Genomic DNA, 22,780 nt, shown 5'->3' on the forward strand with positions numbered 1-22,780 from the left:
CCTGCACACGTCATCATATATTATTGTGAGCTCTTCATATGAGATCAGAGGATCGCCATTGCTCTAGTTATTCCATTTGCTTTAGCTTTTGGTATTTATCTTGAGGAAATCACTGAAGGGATATATCATGTTATCATAACGATCTAAGATGGCAATAAGATTGTAACTGTACTGAACAGTACCGAACAGATCCGCCACTTTTGGCGCTCATAAACAATCATAAAGCTCTCATGCTGCAGGAATGAGGAGGTCTGCTGAAGGCGCGCAGCTGTCGAGCAGTAAAGGGTTTGTGTCTTTAATAAACTACGGCAGTTTGCGTTCATTAAACAGTAAGAATGTCATATTAATAAATCAATATGAAACAGCCCCTTAAAAGTCATGTCTCGCTTTCAGTTTCGGGCTTTGGCGCGTTTTGCACTCACACACAAGCGTACCGTGCCAAAGCCCAAGTGAACCGCACTCAGGCACACCTCTTCCAACCGGGCCAGGGCACGGTACGGATGGCATAGTGTGAGTAGGCCCTTACACTGCACTGAAAAAAATAATTCAGAGACGATTCCTTGAATTTACTAAATTTTTTTACATTAAGTGGTTGTAAACAATTTATTTGTGTTAAATTTAAACAAACAAATTAAGTTGAACATTATTCAACTTAATTTGATTGTTTAAATTCAACACAAATAAATTGTTTGCAACAAATCTGCATGCAACACTTTTTTCAGTGTGTGGCCATGTTCATCTATGTAAACACACGAAAACAACATTAACATTATACCAGACACTGTAAAAAGGTCATTTCCAGCCTCTCTTCCCTTTAGCCCTACGCCTTCAAGCTAAAGAGAGTTAAGACAACCTTACCACTTCACGGGAACACACAAAACAAAGAGAAGGGGTAAGGGGAAGAGCTAAGGGGTAGAATTGGGATTGGGCCTAAATCATGTGACTTGATTGAATCACTGAGTGGACTGCAGTAAATTAAGGTTTGTGAATTGTTTCACTGAAAATACTTGACTTAAATGATTCACAAATATGATATTGCAACCACAGATGATGCTTGCAATGCAGCTTACAAAATAGTCTTAATATACTTTTATTGTGCTTTTTGGTCATGATGTAACATGGAATCAATTCCTGATTAATTTTCTTTTTTTTTCCCCAGAGGGAAGTATAAACCAATATTGTTACTGTTCCACATAACAAATGCAAATTGATCAAAAATGTATACAACAAAAATAATAAAATCACTTTTATGCTAACTATTCTTTAAGACTACACTCACTTCTGATGTTGAGGGTTGCTTCACTATGAAAAAACTTATCTCACCTTGCTGGTGTCCCAGGTTTGTGTGCGGATCTGTGTGGCCATCATCTCATATGTTTGCTCGGTGTTCTCCACTTTTGGTTTGGGAAAACCTGGAACCACATTATGAAGCTGGAACCCAAAAAGCTGCAGCCAGCTACTGATATCTGCACAGAAAATATTTGTTTAATGTTCACAAAGAAAACCCGAAAGGTTACTTTCTTAGATGGTTTACAGATTTCAAAAGGAACTCTTTGCTCATGTAGAAGCAAAAAATCCCAAAAATACAGTCTTTTGAATGTGTCAACTTGTATCTGATCTCAAGACTTATCTCTTTATAGAGTGCATTTGTACTTTATTTTGTCTCAGGACTCAGGACTGTTCAAAATACTAAATATTTACAATTGAGTTAATCTTTTTGTTCTGTATATACATCAGGATCGTTGTAGATTAATAGTTAAAATTAGGAGGGGAACTCTAAAATAGAGTTCACCCTGAGGTTACGGAGATCTTGTTCTAATGCCAGTGTAGCCTCAAGCAAGACACTTGACCCTAGTTAGCTTGAGGGAAGCTGTCATAGTAATTAATCTGCAGCAAGTTGCTTTGGCTAATGAATCTCAGCTCTGCCATGTGCTATTTTTCGGCTGTTCCTTTCTCCTTAGGGAAATGTCACTGGCATAAAAGCACAATCACAGCTCACAAAGCCAAACCACACGCTTGACATTTGTTTCACCTGACTGGCTATCACCTCTGCTTCTAATTTCTACACAATGAACAAGTGAATCTGATACAACTGGACACACTATGTGCACAGCCTGTCAGGGTAAGGCTTCCCTGAAGATTACTTTATTAGTGAAGATTGCTTTAGCTTAGTTTGAGCACCAAGTACATTCAAGGTCAATGGTGCCCTGTTAGTTCTAACACTGAAAACACAGGAATCCAGTCAGAAAAACTGATTTTAATTTAAAATGTAATGTAAGGGTCCCTTATTATGGTGATCAAATCCCTTATTTTCACATCGCAATGTTGACAGGTATGACATAGCACAGTCACATACACACACACACACACACACACACACACACACACACACACACACACACACACACACACACACACACACACAGCACACAGCACACGCGTTTAGCTTTGCACTCTTTTTGCACGCATATAGACAGGTTACAGGGTAATCTCTACTGCTGTATGAATATCTGTTATGTTAATGTACAAAATAAACCTGATTTAACGTCCACAAACTGGGATTGAAGCGTCTTCTTTTATAATTGTACTGATTTGCGGCTGTGCTGATGAAGTGAATCTGTAGTAAATCGCTGTAATTCATTATGCACTGTTTTAAAACATTTTAAACATGTAAAACTCACTCCTGATCACATTTGATGATGGTTGATGATCCTAGCAAACTGAACAGACCTTTTATTCCCAGTTGCTATGCGCACGACCTGTCTTGTTGATATAATTTTATGCGTTACTAAGGAGACATGTTAATACACAGCTGTCAATCAATATTGGTGGGCGGGGGACCGCACTCCTACGTCAAGTTGCGGTCAGTTTAAAAAACTGCTCCAATTAATCCACCGTTTTTATATTGTTAAATTTAAAAAAAAAAAGGACTGGGTGTGTATATATAACCCCAATATGATGGGCTATACACTACACATACACACATGTCTGTCCAAACAGCTTTAAAAGGTGAAAAAGAAACAATAGTTTTACTTGATCTAAGAATATTTTGCTTAGAATTGAGACAAAGCAAAGTTCTGTACCTGAATACAAAAATACTCTCCAGAAAAATGCCAAATAGAGCTATTCAAAATATCTTGTGAAATCGTATTCATATCGCAGCATTCATCAGAGAAAAATAAAATATTGCAATATCAGATTTTTCCAATATCATGCAGCTCTACATTAAACACTGGGCGACAGGTCACAAATCTGTCTCACCTGTTGTAAACTTGGTTATATCCTGTAGGTGTCCTAGAGGGTAGTTGTTCTTAAATGCATATAGATTAAATGGCTTGGGATTGACACTCAACTCCGCCCACAATTCGTGATTAGGCGTCGTCCATCTGCCAGCTACGACATCATAGTCGCGCCGACCAAGATGCACCAGCCTAGTGAAAGGGTCATAGAGGCCGCCCTGAAATCCGAAGATCAGAGAAAAGGTAGGATTGGAGTCCCGGTAAACATCTCCATACGGTGTGTACCGAACTTCCTTCACCACATGGCCACGGCTACTGAAAACCGCAAGTGGAGTTCCAGCATTGTCACACGCTATGTAGAATTCCTCGCCGCTGCTCATTTCCATTGCGATGAGATGTCCCTGTAGGTCATAATAGAGGGAGGTGATCTCTGCGCTGCTGTGGTTGTAAAGGTGCGTCACCCGCGTCGGTTCCATCAGATCGGCATAGAAGAACTGCAGCTGTGCTCCGTCACTAGAGCGACTGGCCACTCTCCTCCCAAGCCCATCGTAACGGTACCACACTCTCTGCTCACTGTCCCGATCATAGGCACCCATTAGCAGTCCATTCGAACCGTAATCAAAGAGTAAGTTGCCTCGAAGACGCAAGAACCCATCTTCATCAGTGCGATACTGGATTTCTCCAAGCCGCGTGATACGATCTCGAAGATCGTAACGCAATGGTGTCAATCGCGCACTGTTGCCGTGACTCAGTAAATTGATGTTTCCATTCAGGTCGTAGCTGTAACGCCACTGTGGGCGGTCATTAATGGCAACCGTCTGCAATTGGCCATCGGCATCATACTCATATGCGTACCGTGTGATGTTGCTGTCCACACCAATGCGAATATCGCAGTTTGTGACACGTCCCATGCTGTCGTACTGCAGCGTCATCCAGTAGGCAATGGATTTCAGAATCTCATACTGAACCTCGATCACTTGCCCATTGGGATTGAAGATTTTAGTGTGCTTCATGGCATGTGTGGTGATGACCTGGTTCAAGTCATAGTTGATGACGCTGAACTTCCCGAATTGCTCGATACGTCCAGACACGTCCACATATCGGTAGAGGTCAATAGGAAGAGGTGTTTCGTTGATCATAGCTTGCATGCTGGTGACCCTGAAGTTGTTGTAACTGTAGTCAAAGCGAGCGTTAACCAATCCTTCTTCGCTGAAACGGTATATTTGTCTGCTCACCAGAGGACCTGAATGCGAGAAACAGAGTGGAAAGAAGTTAGCAGAGAGCCAGACAGAGGTGAGGTAAAACACGAGTCAGTTTTGCCACAGTGTGAGATAGGATGAACTCCGCCACTGTCAGACGGCTGATTGTGATTCAAAGCGCTTTTAGATCAGCCAAGCAGGAGGGGAGTGCAAGCCAAGTGACAAAAGGAAGATTAAATGTCAGCCTGTATGTTTATTGGTGGAAGAGTATAACCTGTTTACCTGTCTGACCGCTCACCCGTCTTACTCGTCTCTCTGTCTCACAGGATTATCACCTCACCCATTTATTTGAGCAAAGATGCCACGGTGCTCCTGTTTCTCAGCTAATTGATCTAAGCATTTCACCTGGTTCACGGCTACAGGAATTTGATAAATATGTGAAAAAATCAGCTCATCTGACTTTTCTGTCAATTAGGGCTGATTTGGATGACAGTGAAGATAATGTGTTGGCAAAAATGTGTCAGGGGAAGAGATTTTGCTATACCATTTACACTGCGGTTGACTATTAGTGTATGTCAATCTATTTTATTCACTGGATTAACCAAAAATGGCAACGTATTAAATATAAACCACTTTCATTTGAATATACAGCAAAAATACTTACAGCAGGATTGTGAAAAAATCTAAAGCGTTCCCTTTTTATTAATACCACCTCTAAAGGAATGTTCATTTATTCATTCATTTTCCTTCGGCTTAGTCCCTTATTTATCAGGGGTTGCCACAGCGGAATGGACCACCAACAATTCCAGAACTATGTTTTATGCAGCGTATGCCCTTCCAGCTGCAACCAAGTAGTGTGAGACATCCTAACACTCTTGCATTCTCTCTCTCTCACACACACACACACACACTACGCCATTTGTTTGGACTGGGGGAGACCGCATCACCCGGAGGAAACCCATGCCCAGGGGTGGATTTAGTGATTTTGGGGCCCTAAGCAATTCCAGCCAAAGGGCCCAAAAGTTCTAAAATTCACCTTTTGTATTTTTTTAATCATTATTTTTTTGCTGTTTTTTTTCTAATATCATTCGATCATGTTTTCTACATTTTATCTTTATGCAAATTAATGTTTTATCTTTATATAAATAACATGTAAAGCACCATGTAAAACATTTGAAACGATTTGTTTTCTTAAGTTGTATTCACAACCAAACACAATAAACATTTGCGCAGATGCAAAATCAAAATTTGTAGACCCTCACCATACAAAATATGATAGAAAACAATATCATATATAATTTATAGTATCATTTATACTTCTAAGTATTTATTTTATTTCTCTATGACTTTCTTGTTTTCTCTTGAACATAGAAGATGATATTTTGAAGAATGGGGTAAACCAGTATTACTATTAAGTAAGCTGTTATTATTATTTATATACATAGTAAAAATTATACTATGCAGCAGAAAAACAGAAACTCTAATAGGCTAGGAACAAGTAAAGGAGGAGTAAATGAGTATAGAATTGTCATGTTTTCTACTTAAGAAAGAAGTATTATGGGGGAAAATGTGAAGCAAAGCTTTAGTATGTGGAACACATATTCACTTCTATTAGGTAGGCTTATTTTTATCTTATTTTAAAATGATCGTCTCAGGTGTCGCGGTGGTGCAGTAGGTACTGCTGTCGCCTCACAGCAAGAAGGTCGCTGGTTTGAGCCTCGGCTGGGCCAGTTAGCATTTCTGTGTGTAGTTTGCATGTTATTCCCGTGTTGGCGTGGGTTTCCTTTGTGTGCTCTGGTTTTCCCAACAGTCCAAAGACATGTGCTTTAAGTGAATATGGTTAGTTAAATTGTCGGTAGTGTATGGGTGTAAATAAGAGTGTATGGGTGATTCCCAGTGATGGGTTGCAGCTGGAAGGACATCCGCTGAATAAAACATATGCTGGAGAAGTTAGTGGTTTATTCCGCTGTGGTGACCCCTGATAAATAAAGGGACTAAGCCAAAACCAAAATGAATGAATGAATGTTTGTCTCAATAAATCCAATTTACTACTTATTAATAGATAGTAAGGTAATTGTTATAGTTTTTACATTGTAGTATGAGGAAGTAATTAAAAGGATAGTTCACCCAAAAATTCTGGCATCATTTACTCACCCTTGACTTGTTCACATGAACATACTGGAAACCTGTAACCACTGACTTCCATAGCAGGGAAAACAAAAACCATTAATCGTAACATTTTTCAAAATATCTTCTTTTGGGTTCAACAGAAAAAAAAACTGGTTTGGAACAAGTCAAGGGTAAATAAATGACTGCAGAATTGTCATTTTTGGGTGAACTACAGTACGCTTTTCTCAGTCAATCGCAGTAGTGCTTTGTTTATGAATTAAACGTCACTGATAACTCGCTGCACTAAAATCCCTGGAAACGGTGTGTGATTCACTAAAAGGCTTATGAAAGATTAATGCACTATGACTTATTGTCAGTGTGTTGTTTTTACCTGTCTGTCTGTAGCGTATGGTGCAAACGAATCCTTCGTGCATCAGGTGGATGGTTTTAACAGCTCCTGTCGCCTCATCGTAAGTGAAGGTAACAAGTGTTGAGTCATAGAGGATCTCAGCCAGCCGGGCGACGCGACTGTATTTGTAGATGACCCGTCTGCCCGTGCCCAGATATAGGCTCTGCAGCAGGCGCCCATCATGAGCGTAGTCTTGCGTGAAGCTGGACGTGGGCGAGTCGGGAGGGGTGTAGGTGTTTCGGTAGTATCCCACAGATAGAGAGGTCTGCAAGCTGTGCCTCACCATACTGGGAAGGGTCACTGATAGGAGACAGTCTGTCTGATCGTACTCGAACGTATAGCGCCGCTGACTGTGTAGCAACAGCTGGACAGACTGAGAAGAAGAAGAAGAAGAACATGGAGAGGCTATTTAGATAAGACTAAAGGCCTGTTCACATCAGGAATGAAAACTATAAAGATAGCCATAACAGTACTTATATTTGTGATGTGGATGATATTGTTCTGTTTATTGTGCATGCTGCAGTTTTGTTGTCTGCTAGTTTAAATCCTTGTGTAAAAAGTAGCAGGTAAAACACATTGTATAAAATAGAGAGATAAAGAGACAGACAGATGGATGTTAGTACATATATTTGCAATTCTCATTGTTATCAATTTTAGTACTTTTCTAGAGCAGTAAAACATTAGAAAATTCTCAATGTTCATTTAAATCACTACAATTAAACAAGGGAATACAAAAAAACTGGTTAAACTATTTTACATATATATAGAATATATATATATATATATATATATATATATATATATATATATATATATATATATATATATATATATATATATATATATAATATATAATTATTATTATTATTATTATGTATTTATTTTATTTATGTTTCACCAGCATGGACCACGCCACACTTTGTGCTAGACTTTATTGTAGGGATCCAAGTAAGGAAGGGGATGGTAAAAGAACAGTGTGATGAAAGGGAAGGGAAGTAAGAGGATAAACAATGAACTGGTAGGTAGGTTGATCGGGCATCCTACGATGATGCCAAGAGACTCAGAGTGGGGTTAGCATCTCTGTTTGGTAGAGTGATTGGACCCCCTGATTCAACCTAGGAGTGAAGAGAGGGTTCTAGGATTGTGAACGGGAAGCAGGGAAATAGAGGGAGGGAGAGTTGGTTTGAAAAAAGGAGAAGAACAGTGCTAGAGGGCTGGTCTGCCTTAAATAAGTTTAGGGAATAGGTAATTGGTTAAGGAGACAAAGTGACTGGTTCCACCGCCGAACCTTTGTTAACAAGTTAACTCCATTAAAAACATTTTAGAAAATCACTTGAAATATATACAGTTGAAGTCAGAATTATTAGTCCTCCTTCAATTTTTTTTGTCTTTTTTAAATATTTCCTAAATGATGTTTGACAGAGCAAGGAAATTTTCACATTATGTCTAATAATATTTTAATATTTTTTCCTGAGAAAAGTCTTATTTGTTTTATTTTAGCTATATTAAAAGTAGTTTTAATTTTTTAAACACCATTTTAGGGACAAAATTATTAGCCCCTTTAAGCTATATATTTTTTTAAACCCTAACCCTATATTTTTTATTACGATAACCTGCCTTGTTAACTTAATTAACCTAGTTAAGCCTTTGAATGTCACTTTAAGCTGCATAGAAGTGTCTTGAAAAATATCTAGTAAAGCAGTATTTACTGTGATCATGGCAAAGGTAAAATAAAACAGTTATTAAAAATGAGTTATTAAAACTATTACGTCTAAAAATTTGTTGAAAAATGTTTTCTCTCCGTTAAACAGAAATTGGGGAAAAAATAAACAGGGGGGCTGATAATTCTGACTTCAACTTTATATGTATTTGCATTATTGTAATAATAATTAAGGACCCTGAAATAATAACTGGATCAGACTTAATGTAAAGAAAAACTTCCTAAAGGAACTTAGTTAAAAAAAAAGAACAACCAAGGTAAAAAAAATTATAATACTAATAATAATGATAATAATTAAAAACAAACATAAATACATAGTGATTTTTGTAATTCCATTTTAGAATAAAATTTACCTAGACAATTACATCCCCACCTCTCTCACACATACTCTACACACCTTTTCCAAAAAAGTGTAGCTCCAGATCTTTCCATTAGCCCAGGTCCGTGTGATGATTCGTCCGTTATCATAGTCTCTGCGCTCTGTCCAGTTTCCCCTTTGTATGCCGGTGACCAGGCCTTCACTCGAGTACGACACTCGCACTTGATTGTATTTACTGGGTGTCCAGAGCACAGGCCTGCCCTTGTCATCATACTGAACCCGCAGGGTAAACTTGCGATGGTCATCGTAGATCTTCCCCACCCGGCTCTCTTGACTATAGTCTATAGACAACACATTCCTGTTGTGTGCCTGAATGAGAGAAAGAATGTAAAACTTATGATCTTATTACTTCAGAGTACACAGAACTAACGTGCGCAATAAAACTGGCAATAAAAGGAGAACATTTCTTTCTCAGGGGCACAGAGGGAGAAAGGCTAGCTGTTATTCAGCATATACATCAATGAATTGACAAGCGGTCTCGAACAGTTTGAAGCTCCAGATTTCACTCTGTGATACTGAGATCAAATTCCGCCTCTATGCAGATGAAACGCTTCATCCGTCTCCCACCGAAAAGAGGCTACCGCAGAGTCTAGACCTTCAGGAAGACTTTGCTCCCATAAAAAGATAATGTCCTGTAGAGACGCCTGTTAGAATTCGTCTGAATACATTAGAATCGGTAATTGAGCGGCTGGCCTTTATGGCAGCGAGGTGTGGCGTCCACTAGCAAATTGGAAATTAGGCAAATGGGAAAAACATCCAACTGAGACCTTGCATGCAATATTCAGTAAAAAATATCTTAAAAGTAAATGGGAACACTGCAAATAACGCATGCAGGGTGGAATTAGGCCAATAACATTAATTCAGTGATCCCCGTATCATTATAAAACCCTGCAACGCTGAGAATTGGGTAAAGAAAACAGACCCCTGGCTGAGCCGGTTCTGAGCTTTACAATTAATTGTTCTAACGTACACACATGCCCCCCTGCGACCAGAGTCATTCTGTGAGCCTAATGAGAAGGAGCCGAATTACAAACACAAGCAAAACATGCTTGTATCACAACAGAGTACAATGCAATGCTTGTCCACAATAACACTGCACTGTGCCAGACTTCCAGACAACTGCTATAGTGAGAATGTCCAACTTGTTGAAGTTTCAACTTGGAATAAACCACATCACTGTGAAAGAAATGTGTCAGGTAAAAAAAGATTGGGTCAGGTTAAAGGATATTTTCTTGCAGCACATTGTCTGTAGCTGTCAACGTATGAGAGACAGTGAGAATCCGCCATTGTTGTCTTATGTCTGTCTCACATATAAGTCTACATTTAGAACTTTTCTACTAGGACTCGGTGTCAATGCAGTTAATTAGAGATTTTTTTTTATTTGACATTCAATTATTTGTGGTTTTGCAACTTTAAAATAGGTTTTTGATGATGCTTATAATTAATGTTTTTTTATATATTTGTTTGAAAAGTAATTCAAAGAATCTTGAAAATTAAATTTTGTTTTTCACAAAAATATTGTTAGCATTTTACTTTACATATCTTTTCCCATTTCTGAAGGATGTGATATTGATTAATGGCTGCTAAAAACAGTGTTGCCATCTGCTTTCAATGGAAAGTAGTTAGGCTGTGCTTGAAATGTCACAAAATGTCCTTAGATGACAATTTGCATACTACTAACATCATAATGTCCTATTTGAATCTGATTGTATGATGCATTAAAAAGGGTTTATACATACATACATTTATATTTACACTGCCTGACAAAAGTCTTGTCGTCGATTCCAGCTGTAAGAGCATAAATAATATCTTGACTTCTAGTTAATCATTTGGAAAATTGGCAGAAGGTAGATTTTTCTAATGAATCATCTGTTTAACTGCATCCCAATCATCACAAATACTGCAGAAGATCTATTGGAACCCACATGGACCCCAAATTCTCATAGAAATCAGTCAAGTTTGGCGTAGGAAAAATAATGTTTTGGGGTTACATTCAGTATAGGGGCATGCAAGAGATCTGCAGAGTGGATGGCAACATCAACAGCCAACACGGCATTTGTGCTGCCCATTACATTACAAACCAAAGAAGAGGGCAAATTGTTCAGCAGGATAGTGCTCCTTCTCATACTTCAGCCTCCACATTAAAGTTCCTGAAAGCAAAGAAGGTCAAGGTGCTCCAGGTTTGGCTAACCCAGTCACCAGATATAAACATTATTAAGCATGTCTGGGGTAAAATGAAGAAGGCGGCATTGAAGATGAATTCAAAAGATCTTGATGAACTCTGGGAGTCCTGCAAGAACAATTTCTTTGCCATTCCAGATGACTTTATTCATAAGTTTTTTGAGTCATTGCAGAGATGTATGGATGCAGTCCTCCAAGCTCATGGGAGTCATACAATATTAATTCTCTTTCCACTGCACCATGACTTTATATTCTATACTGTACATTATTTCTGTTAAGTGACAAGACCTTTTTGTCTAAGCAAAGTCAGGCCTTACTAAACAATTTAAATAATTAAAAATCAATACATGATCATATTTTATTTTGGTGAAATAAGCGTAATCTAGAGGCCTTTGACTTTCATATGAGCCACTTCTGATACCCAATGATCAACTAGAAGTCAAATTATTATTTGTTGTTCCTAAAACTTGGATAGGTGACAATACTTTTGTCAGGTCATGTACATATATACAAATAAATTTTCCCCCAAAAATGATGCCTCTTATACAGTGTCTTATTATCTTTAGGGAGAAGTCTGTTTAGAAGTCAGAATTTACCAGGGGTATGAGCAATTCGGGGCTTAACTGTATAAACCATAAACATAAATACCACTTTATTAAACACATCAAACAATCATATACAAATAGGGCATGATGGCATTAGTAATATGCAAATTATTCAATAAATAGCGACATTTAGTGGCATGTCAAACAGCTGAACTATTTTCCATTGAAAACAGTTGGCAACTCTGTTTTAGCAGCTATTAATCAATATCACATTCTTCAAGGCTTGATTATATGTGTGTGTGTGTGTGTGTGTGTGTGTCAGTTCAATTAGGTTTATTGTTGGTTGAATACAGTAAAACTATACATACAGTGCAGTGTATTTACATTTTAGTACAGTGTAGTCTCTCAGATGTAATAAACTCAGAAACTGGAATGTAACTAAATCTCTATTATTTTGAGTAATAATAACCAATAAATAAATAATACATGAATAAATAGTTTCAATTCAAAACAAAGGAGAAGCAGAAGTACTGAATGATTTTAAAATAAAGTCAATAAAGTGGTCTGAAAGTCTCTATATCTAGAGGCAAAATCTGCAACACTTGATAAACATCTATTGTTATATCAAATTAACAAACTTAAACTTAAAAACAAACTACCAGTTATTTTCAGTTACTGTATAATAGTAGTTCACAATAAAGCAGCGGTTTTGTATTTTTGATCAAATAAATACAGATTTGGTGAGCTGTATTCATTCAAACAAAGAAATCTACTGTGTCATGTTTTATGTTATAATTTACAGTATTTTTCTCATAATGCCAGTAAATCACACTAATAATAATTCCACAACCAAAAAGTAAAACTGAACAGAGTAAGAGCGAATTCTACAGATAATGAAACAGAGAACAGAAAGATTTATGGAGTTTACTTTAAGGGGAAGTTGGAACAGCGTGTGAAATGCAGGGTATAAGGCTGTGTGGAGCCTGTTATGTGGTATCTGGGGTGCATATTAAGAGAGAGTGAGTCTGTTTCTCCTATCTGTACCAAAGTCCCTTAAAGCAAAGTCAGTTCCCTCTGCAACCACATTGGCAGCTATTCATAGTTAGGTACATACAGCTTCTGTGAAGAAAGCTTGAATGAGGAGAGGGCCAAAGACAACAGTCATTTCTAAATGTATGTTTCAATAACACGTCAAATGAACAAAATCAATATCCAGTGTTTGGAGCTTCCTCCGTCTTTTAAAGAAGAAAATGCATAAGCGAAATTAAATAAATAAAGCTAGCTTAAATATAGGGTATCAAAGAAATCATGCAATTAAAGCTTAACGCACAATGGTGTTAATTAAGGCTCAGTCTGCAGCATTATTAGAAATACTCTGTGTCAGAGGTAAGATTAGCACTCTTCATTTTGAATGACCCGGGTTCAATTTCGAAGCTGGAAGAAATTGATTTATCTTTTTTAATAAATTAGGGGGAAAAAATGCAAGTCTTTTGCTGTGAATGAATAAAAAGAGTGGGATCTCGTTTGGCTAGCAATTTCACTGACTTGACCTCAGTGATGAATGCTGCGTTTGCTGTGACTGCATCACTTGAATATAATTATACACAAACGACTATTGTTAACATCTATTACTAACGTTGAGCACAAGATAATCATATTATTTCAAGTGTATGTAATAGTGTGAAATTTATAAATGAATATTTAGATTAAAAGTATTTGTTTGCAACATTTTTTTCATGTCGAAGTAAACAAGGATGAGTTGAAAGACATCTCTAAACACTAAATACTCTATATGACTATATGAACATACAATATTGTTGATGAAATAGATAAAAAAAAAAATCAATCAATAAATGCAACCCAGGCTCATTCTGAAAACGTACCACTATATACTTTTCTGGAGATCGCCAAATACATCCCAGGAGGTGTTTTATTTTTTGCTGTTTTTATTTTCACGAATTCACCAGAGGTCACTGTTTATGCTTTTTGAGTTCTCAAATTTCTTTTGCGAGTGCCATTCGCACCTGCTGTTCTTGCGTAAATCCACCAGAGGAAGCGTAGACTGAATGACTGACTGACCGATCGATTGACCCACCCTCCTCGCTGCAAAATTTGCGATTTCCATAAATTTATATATAGGGCTATGTTTTTAGAATGAGCCTATGCTGCAACAATAAAATAGGGTGGCACGGTGGCTCAGTGGTTAGCACTGTCGCCTCACAGCAATAAGGTTGCTGGTTTGACTCCCAAATGGGCCAGTTCACCCCATGTTCGCATGGGTTTCATCCAGTTGCTCTGGATTCCCCCATGTCATGTGGTATAGGTGAATTAAATAAACTAAATTGGCTGTAGTGTATGAGTGTGTGTATGGGCGTTTCCCAGTACTGGGTTGCAGCTAGAATGGCATTCACTGAGTAAAACGTATGCCGGAATAGCTGGCGATTCATTTCGCTGTGGTGACCCCTGATAAATAAGGGACTAAGCCGAAGGAAAATGAATGAATGAATGTAATCTGATTATCAAAGGCAACTACTGCACATAATAACTAAAATATGCCTAAATGTCTCCATTGACCAAAACTACACACAAATTCCAAAACTCATATTTATTTTAAAGCTGACTAAACAGAATACAGGACGGATTGACTAATATGATAATAGCAGGAAGTAACTAGGGTTAAAAACACCTGAGAAAATGAACATTAATGAGCAATCAAAACTCAACAATGATTTTTAACTATAGTTGCTCACTATTAGAACAATGTGTCGCACACTTGAGGAAATTTGAGATGTAAAATCCTATTGTACCCTTGCACATTATTATTATCACTCTCAGTCTTCATTTATATGCTGTGTGTGTATCTGTGCATTACCCTCAATCTCCGCTCATATGCTGTGTAATTCCCTTTGGCCTGTTCACGTCTCTGTCTCCACTCTATCAGGCTGTGAGCTGGTTCCCCTGGCAGGGTGATGTTGCACCTTCCCACAGTGGGATGGACGAGGCCTGCCGATGCCCCCGCCAACAGCCCTGATGCCACGGCTGGTTCGGTGCTGAGAGAAACATCCATCCCGCTGGCATATGTCACCCAGAGAGAGCCGTCATCTCGAACACCATACACACTGACAGAGTGAGCTGAACAGACACAAAGAGATTTAAAAGCATTTTACTCATTCAAAGTACAGAAAGGTACCAAAAAATCACTGAAACAGTCAATGTGTCCGTCTTCAGTGGTTCAATCGAAATATTATGAAGCTTCAAGAATATTTTTGTGTGCACATAAAACTAATACAGTATAATGACTTCATTTGACAGTTTCTTCTGCTCAGTGTCAGTATATTGTGCACAAGAGCATTTGAGTGTATTAAGGTACTTACATACTCATAGCTTTATAATATCCCAATTGAACCACTGAAGGCATATGAACTGTTTTGAGGATGTTTTTAAAAATTATATATGGGCTTAGAACGACCATTGTTGTTTATGAAGAATGAGAGAACTCTCGAATTTCATCTAAAATGTCTAAATTTGTGGTCCAAAGATAATCAAAGGTCTTAGAAATTTGGAACAAAACGAAACAAGAGAAATTAATTAATAACAGAATCTTAATCCCTCCCATAATGCACCGCAATAATGAGTGTACAACTGATGTGCACTCAGTGGCTATAGAATACTCCTAATACACTGTGAGATACAGGATGAATTTTGGCATCTGACCAAAAGGTGATCCACAGTGAAATCATATCGGTCTAAGTTTCTAAATAAATTATTATTTACTTGTATCATTTGACTGAAATCAAAATACTTTACTAATAGACAGCTCACAAAATTTTTGACCAACAACATGTACATTTTGGGATCTAAGCTTACTGAGACTCATCCTTACATTATTATTCTCTCATACCGTTTATGCAAGCATTTAGCCAAACCCTTGGTGTGAACATTTTGTAACATGTAAATAGGAAGAGACCATTCAGATACAAGAGAGCATCTGATTGGTCAGGAGATCTGGTTAAAAAAACTGAAGTGCTCTATATTAAAAAAAAATTATCCTTATTGGCAGATATGAGAGACTACAGTTCGTGTTTTGAATGCTTAAGGGGCTGATCACACCGAACGCGCATTTTGCGCTGAGAGGCACCTTTTTTAAATGATTTTTCTAACGGCCACAACCGTTTTGTACGCTGCTTATGTGCCCTGCACGCCTCGTGTTTTGACCAAGCAGCAACCTCCTGTTCTCCCTTGTGAAGCAAATACGGAAGTAACTGAAACTGCAATTCATCGAAATTCTGCTAGCTCTATAATAGAGCAAATTCATATTGACCCCAGTGTTAAAATGGCAAACTTTACAGCAGACAAAAAGATGTTTACAGCCTGGTACAAAGAAAGATTTTGGCTCATGTAAATAATATTACCCTTCATGACAACTGTGAGGGGGATGAATATTTTTATAACTCATCCGTTTCCTTTATATTAGGTTAGATTAAGTCTGCATAATTAAGGGCGGGGCCTCTTGAGTGACAGCTAGGTTTCGCTGGTCGCCGTCATGTCACCTCAGCTGATTCCAGCTGATTAGCCGCTGAGCTCGACATATACATCGTATTTTTGTTTTGTTTTATGTGGCTTTACACAGTCTATTGCCTTTTGGAATTATTTCTTACAGTTATTAGATAATAGGGCATGCTGTGTGCACTTAATTGTGCTCACAAACCATTCACGTGGCCTTCGTAAAATTATATACTTATACCATCTCTATAAATGTGTTTGTTTTATTTAAGATCATTTATCATTTATATTTTATTTAGAATTTGAATGCACTGCAGAATCTGACAGATTGATTAACTTTGGTAGACTGTAAAACAGTCATCTGAAAGGTTATCATACAGTGTTATGCTGAATTTGATAAACAGCCTTACATTTACTAACACAACCTATATTTGAAGTCTTTGAAAGTATATTATAGAAGTATTTGGAAGTAACTTGTGTTTTCCCCCTGTAGAAAAATGTCATAAGAACAATGTTTAATGGCTAAATGTAAAACAACAGTGTTTTTAAAAGGCTAAACACTTTTTTGATATAGTGTACAACCAAACACTTGTGGTCAGAACACAAACAAGTCGCAGGTAATGAAGTATTAAGCGTTTCTACCAAAGAAAAGTCTGTCTAAGCAAAATGCTAGCTACTGGTAGCTTCTTTTGCATTCTTCAGAAACCTATGGGTGATGTCACGGTTTCTACGTCCATATCTTTTTTAGTCTATGGTTTTGACCGCCTGCTGCGCCTCTCATTTTTGCCATTGCGTGCGCCATGCGCTAACAGTTAACTCAGTTAACACAGTTAAAAAGTCAACTCTAAGCAGAAAAAGCACATTACATCAGTCGCATATTTTTCATTCTCCAATCAAATGAAAGCAGAGGCGGGGTTTCCGTTGAGGTGACGGGGATGTTTGTGTTGTCAAGACAACTATGGAGACTTTTAAAGACTTGTGAGAGACTTGTGGTTGCAGTTTAGAGTTATGCAGAGCTGTATGACTCACAAATCTTGAATATCACAATATTATTAAATATTAAAATTACACCAAAATCAGAGGCAACACACGTGCACAATACACAGCTGATTCAGTTGTTGCCAAGCAATGTAAAAAGCGAAGCGCTCTTCTTTTTTTCTTGTCTACATTATGGTGCGCCTCACGTTTTTGCAAGGCGCTTTCAGTGTGATCTGCCCTTAAATCTTCTTAGAGAAATTTTGTTTTGGACCACACTAGCCTTTGGATACGCTTACCACTAGTAAATTGATACTAACACCACCCAAAAAACTTTTCAGGGGGACTTTAAAGGTTGATGTTTGACATCATCTCAACCAAAGAGCTTAGAATCACCAAGAGGCGACACTCAATAGAACGTTCCATCACAACAGCAGTGCCCAGCAACAGCCCTGCATTCTGCCATTTTGGAGTGAAAGGGATCAGCTGTCCATTGGATCTTGTTGCTGTCGCATGGCAAGCAGCAGCTTTGTTTATTATTTATTCATTTAAAAAGCTCATTAAATCTGAGACGCAACCTGAAAGACGACAATACAACACTTACTATCACAATCATCAGCACTTTTAGCAGTTTATTTTGCAGGCTTATAATATGCTGTTGTTCTATTGGAATTTTCATTCCAAAATGGCCGCCGCGCCATCTAGTGGCTGTTTCCCAAATCGCACTAGAGTGTCGCCTCTTGGTGATTCTATGCTCTTTGTCTCAACTGAAAAATAAAGAGAGGGTGGGACATAGAGTAGCACTTAAAAAAACCCAGCCAATAGCATTTTGTTTTTATTGCAGCTCTGCCAGTGAAAGTGTGTATTTCAATGAGAAGTGTCTTGAAAGAGGCAAGACATGTCAGAGAGCATTTAATGGGTCAAGATTTGATCAGAAACTGAAGTATGAGGTAAGGCGAAAAAAACTGTTGATCTATTTAGACGAAAGTGAGAAACTGCAAACGTTGGATGTTTATTTATATTTTCTAAACGCAAATGTTGTCACGGTTTTGGATCACACTAGCTAATAGATATTCTTAACACTAACAAACTGAAACTAACATCCAACACTTTTTATTTCACAAGATCCTTTAAATGTGGCTGAATTGTTCAAATATATTTTGTAAGCAGAGTATTCACAAGAAATGATCTACAGATTCACACACACACATACATTCTCTCACCTTGTCGAAGAGTGTACATGGTGTTATCCGCAGAGTGGTTTGTAATTATAATAAAGTTTTCTCTGTTCGAGGCAGTGGCTTCCACTCTGACAGCTTTCTCCATGTTTCCATGGAAACTGCTGACCTCTCCAGTCGGCAAGGTCACATTGATGAGGTGTCCGTCAGAGTTATACCTGTGCAAGAGAGACAGAGATGTATTAAACTTTAAATGAGTGAGTGTAAATGCATGTGTATGTAAGCGAGTTTAAAGGGGTCATATCATGCATTTTTTATCATTTTATTTTTCCCAGATGCCATCTGAAACGCCAGCCAAGGCTTCGTGTGCCATAATTTAGTTTCTTCACGACAATTTTCCATCCCCTTCCTGACCCTTACAACAGCAGTAAACAGGCTGTTTTTTTGCAGCCATGCCTTTAAGACCTCCGTGTAAACGCCCCATTCGCATGTGAAATGAGAAACAAGGCTTTGCTTGACTTGCATGCAGCCTGGGTTTGCTGTTGGGTCCTATATAGTTTGCGCTGCTGCATTGTTCAATAACGACCTCTTTGCAAAGACTGAATTACATAGTGACAGGATCATAAAACAATCCACTGAAATGTGCTGAACTGTGAAGGTGGAACTGAAATGATCATGGAGCTTGTTAAAATAAACTTCAGTCACACTTTCCTGAAGTTTCAATCCTTCAGAAGGATGTTGTTAAACATACACAAACTGGAAGATCAGCGTCTGCTCCTTAAGAATAAAGGCTCTATTCAGCTTGTTCTTGACAACTGTGAAAGTGCAGTAACCGTAACCAGATGCGGCATGGTGTTTATGCGTTAATTAATCTCTATTATTTCCAGAGTTTCGTTGTTGACAGGTTTAACACTCTTTACAATTTAACAACCATAAAGACATACATCAGATTCCGGATATTTTCAGGTTTGTTTGAAGAGTGTGAATGTTTTGCATGTGCCCTAAATTTCAATAGTTCAGGGTCTTTGCAGGTTTCATCAAGTCAAATTTAAGACTTCTTAAGACACTTTTAAGACCATTATGAATGAAATTTTAGACTTACAGGACTAAAAACTAATGATTATTTCTAATGGATTTTTTTTGCTTGCCACAATAATATATATTAGAATTATTTCCTAAAGCTACATACTTTAATGCACATGTGTCAAAGCCAGTTCCTGGAGGGCTGCAGCATTGCACAATTTCCAACCCTGCTTCATCAAACTTAACTGTAGATTTCAAACAAGTCTAAAAGACTCAAATACTTTGATGTGTGTTTAATTAGTGTTGGAACTAAACTGCAGAGCTCCAGGCCTCCAGGAACTGCTTTGACGGCTGTGCATTAATGCGTCAAAACAAGAAAAGTTAGATACACTTTTTTTTTTAACATAATATTTCTTTCTTTTTAAAATGACAAGTTTAACATTGTTAAAAGTATCTCTATTGTGGAGACAATTACATAAATAATCAAACATATAAATTTGTTGGCTTTAAGAGTATAACTTCTATTTAACTTAATGTGTTTCTGTTATAAATCCTTAAGTTTAATGCCTTTTTATAAATATGTCTACTCCCCCTTACTTCTGTAAAGAGTTTTTGAATGAATGAAAGATAATATAAAGGGGTATATTGCTCTTTTATTATCACGAGGAACTGGGTAATTATTTTTAGTTTCCCTTCTCTGACAATTAGGGAATTTAATTAGAAAAATATCCAAAGATGCCATTTAAATATATATATATATATATATATATATATATATATATATATATATATATATATATATATATATATATATATATATATATATATATATATATATATATATTTTTTTTTTTTTTAAATATCCCAAAATGCTGTTCTAAGTTGTAAAGAAATCTGTGTTTTTGAAACTAACGAAGACAACCGATGTCAGTGATTCATTTGACATTATGGTTCTGGTTATGGTTTGAATTGTTTCTCATATTAAAATATTGTGTTCAAAGGGGAAAAAAGTTTTAGTTTAAAACATATTTTAGAGCAGTAACCACAATATCATGAAACTGTGATGTTTTTATTTATAGGGTTATCATACCATCAGAACTTTATACCAGCCCATGCTCATAGCTTTACAAGGAAAGAGAAAAACTTAAGATCTGTTTAAAAAACGATTTAAGACCTAAAACACAATATTTTTAAGGCCTAAAACTTTGTTTTTGAACCTTTTTAAGACCCAATGGACAGCCTGATTGTTTCATTTTTGCAAATGCAAGTAAACAGAGCTACTGAGAAGTTTCCTGAATAATGGCTGCTGATCAAATACGAGGGAGAACCAATGAAATATTTATAACAGATTATTTTGTAGTCAATAAATACTTTATTTCATGTGAGCTTTTTGTTTTTCAGAGCCCTTTTTGCATTGTAAAATAAAAACAATAATCAGTGAAGCTTTAGTTTTTGCCTTAACCTAGTTTTCTCTTTCCTCTTGTCAATTTTACATGTTCCTCATATTTTGATGCTTTAATTAAACGGGTTGAGTCATCAAAAGCAAATATTGTGCAAAAGGTCCTTTTGGACATGTCTACAGTGTGTATATGTACAGTGTGTATATACAGTGTGTATATTTGTTGTTGGCTGTTTTTGCTTCATTGACAACTTACAATATAACCACATTTTTTATTATAAAACCATGACACCATATAGTCATGCATTTTTGATAGTTGTTGTTTTTTTCTGTTTGGAAGAGGTAACATTTGTATTTTTTACTGTCGAACATCAGTTGGCCCATTAACTCTTTAGATAGGCCTGTGCAAAAAAAGCTTAGTTTTTGAAAATAATATGGAGTATAACATCAAATTAAAGTGTGTTTATGTGTGTGTGTCTGTGAGTGTGTGAAAGTGCGAGAGTGACCTTTACGTACTTACCTTAATGTGTCTGAGAAAATCAAAATATGCATCTCAGCTCTCAGAATGGGTAAATTAAAACAAAAGCTGTGTATTTATGCACAATCAAATGTTGTTATATTGGAAGTCAATGGGGCAAAAACAGCCACTAACAGCACATTAGGGGAAAAAATAAATATTTACAATTCTTCAAAGCCAATGTTGATACTAATCGTTCACATGTCCAAGACTGTGTTAAAAGGTATAAAAATAAATAAAATCCAGTCCACGATGACTTTTTGCATTAAAAATAAGTCATTTTTTTTTTTTCTAAATCAGTAACATCATATATGAACTTGCCAATTAAAGAGTAAAAATCCTGTAACATTAAGGGGCCCTATAATACACCCGGCGCAATGTGGCGCAAGGCTTGACGCAATTGTTGTTTGCTAGTTTCAGCTTGGCGCAAGAGTCGTATTGACGTTTTGCGCCACACTGTTTAAATAGCAAATCCATTTGCGCTCATAGGCGTTTTGGTCTAAAAAGGAAGGTGTTCTGACACACATTGTTGGCACGTTGCTATTTTGAGAATCTATAATAGATTTTTCAATAGACCAGAACAAAGCCAGTCTTTTGTCCAGCGAAGAGCGCGTTAGTTGTGCGCCTCGCTTACACACTGCCTAATACACACAAGATCAATACGCAAATATCTTTACATATGAAAAAGAATTAAACTATTAAGGATATATATATAGGATATAATAAGAATATATATAGGATATAAATATAAAGGATAAAAATATTACAAAACATTATTTTCTAGCCTACATAAATTTAAAAACCATACTTTTATGCCTTCTTCATTTCGGGGGCTTTTTCAGTTTATTCATGAAAATTTGCTTTTGTATAATGTTATTATTAGTTGCAGTATTATTTATTATATCCATATTTATATTTGTTTTTATTAAAAACTAGCTTAGATTTGCCCACCTGTCAGGTTTCAGACCATATGGGGCACAGCATGTGTTTTGATATAACTCATGTTTTTGAGCACACTTCGTTATTATTGTTCATTTATTCGTTTGCTGGAAATTAGAACTAAATTTAGAAATAGTTTTGAAGCAAATCTTTGCGCTTAACATACTAAAGGAATTATTTATAGGCTAATTGATGTCTGTGCGTACAAGGTTTCCCTATCCAAGAGCGAAAGTGAAAGTAGATAATGGAGGCTTATCTCTCATTCTCACGCTGCAGATGCTCTGTTTAACTGTTTCCTTGCTGGTGAAACGATCAGTTTTTCAAAGTTGTCATGTAAATAGCAAATGCGCTTAAGGCGCGACGCAACTGGCTCTTAAAGGGAATGGGAGATGAGACTCTGATTGGTTTATTCTCAAAACACACCTTTAACTCATTAAGAAAATGAACTCAACCCTTTTAGACCAT

General features: G+C 37.0%; 1 protein-coding gene across 6 annotated transcripts in view; it reads right to left on the reverse strand.

The window, feature by feature from the left end:
• The window catches only part of tenm1 (teneurin transmembrane protein 1), a 542,406-nt gene that overhangs the window by 2,981 nt on the left and 516,645 nt on the right, over positions 1-22,780 (reverse strand). For all 6 annotated transcript variants that reach the window (XM_087253398.1, XM_087253395.1, XM_087253397.1 and 3 more), the window contains 6 exons: positions 18,483-18,655; positions 14,654-14,913; positions 9,074-9,364; positions 6,939-7,329; positions 3,262-4,482; positions 1,324-1,466 (listed from right to left, as the gene is read on the reverse strand). In XM_087253398.1, coding sequence (XP_087109524.1) covers positions 1,324-1,466; positions 3,262-4,482; positions 6,939-7,329; positions 9,074-9,364; positions 14,654-14,913; positions 18,483-18,655 — 2,479 coding nt within the window. The remainder of the gene's footprint in view (positions 1-1,323; positions 1,467-3,261; positions 4,483-6,938; positions 7,330-9,073; positions 9,365-14,653; positions 14,914-18,482; positions 18,656-22,780) is intronic.

This window comes from Danio rerio, chromosome 5, assembly GCF_052040795.2.
Source record: "Danio rerio strain M-AB ecotype USA chromosome 5, GRCz13ab, whole genome shotgun sequence".
Taxonomy (NCBI): domain Eukaryota; kingdom Metazoa; phylum Chordata; class Actinopteri; order Cypriniformes; family Danionidae; genus Danio; species Danio rerio.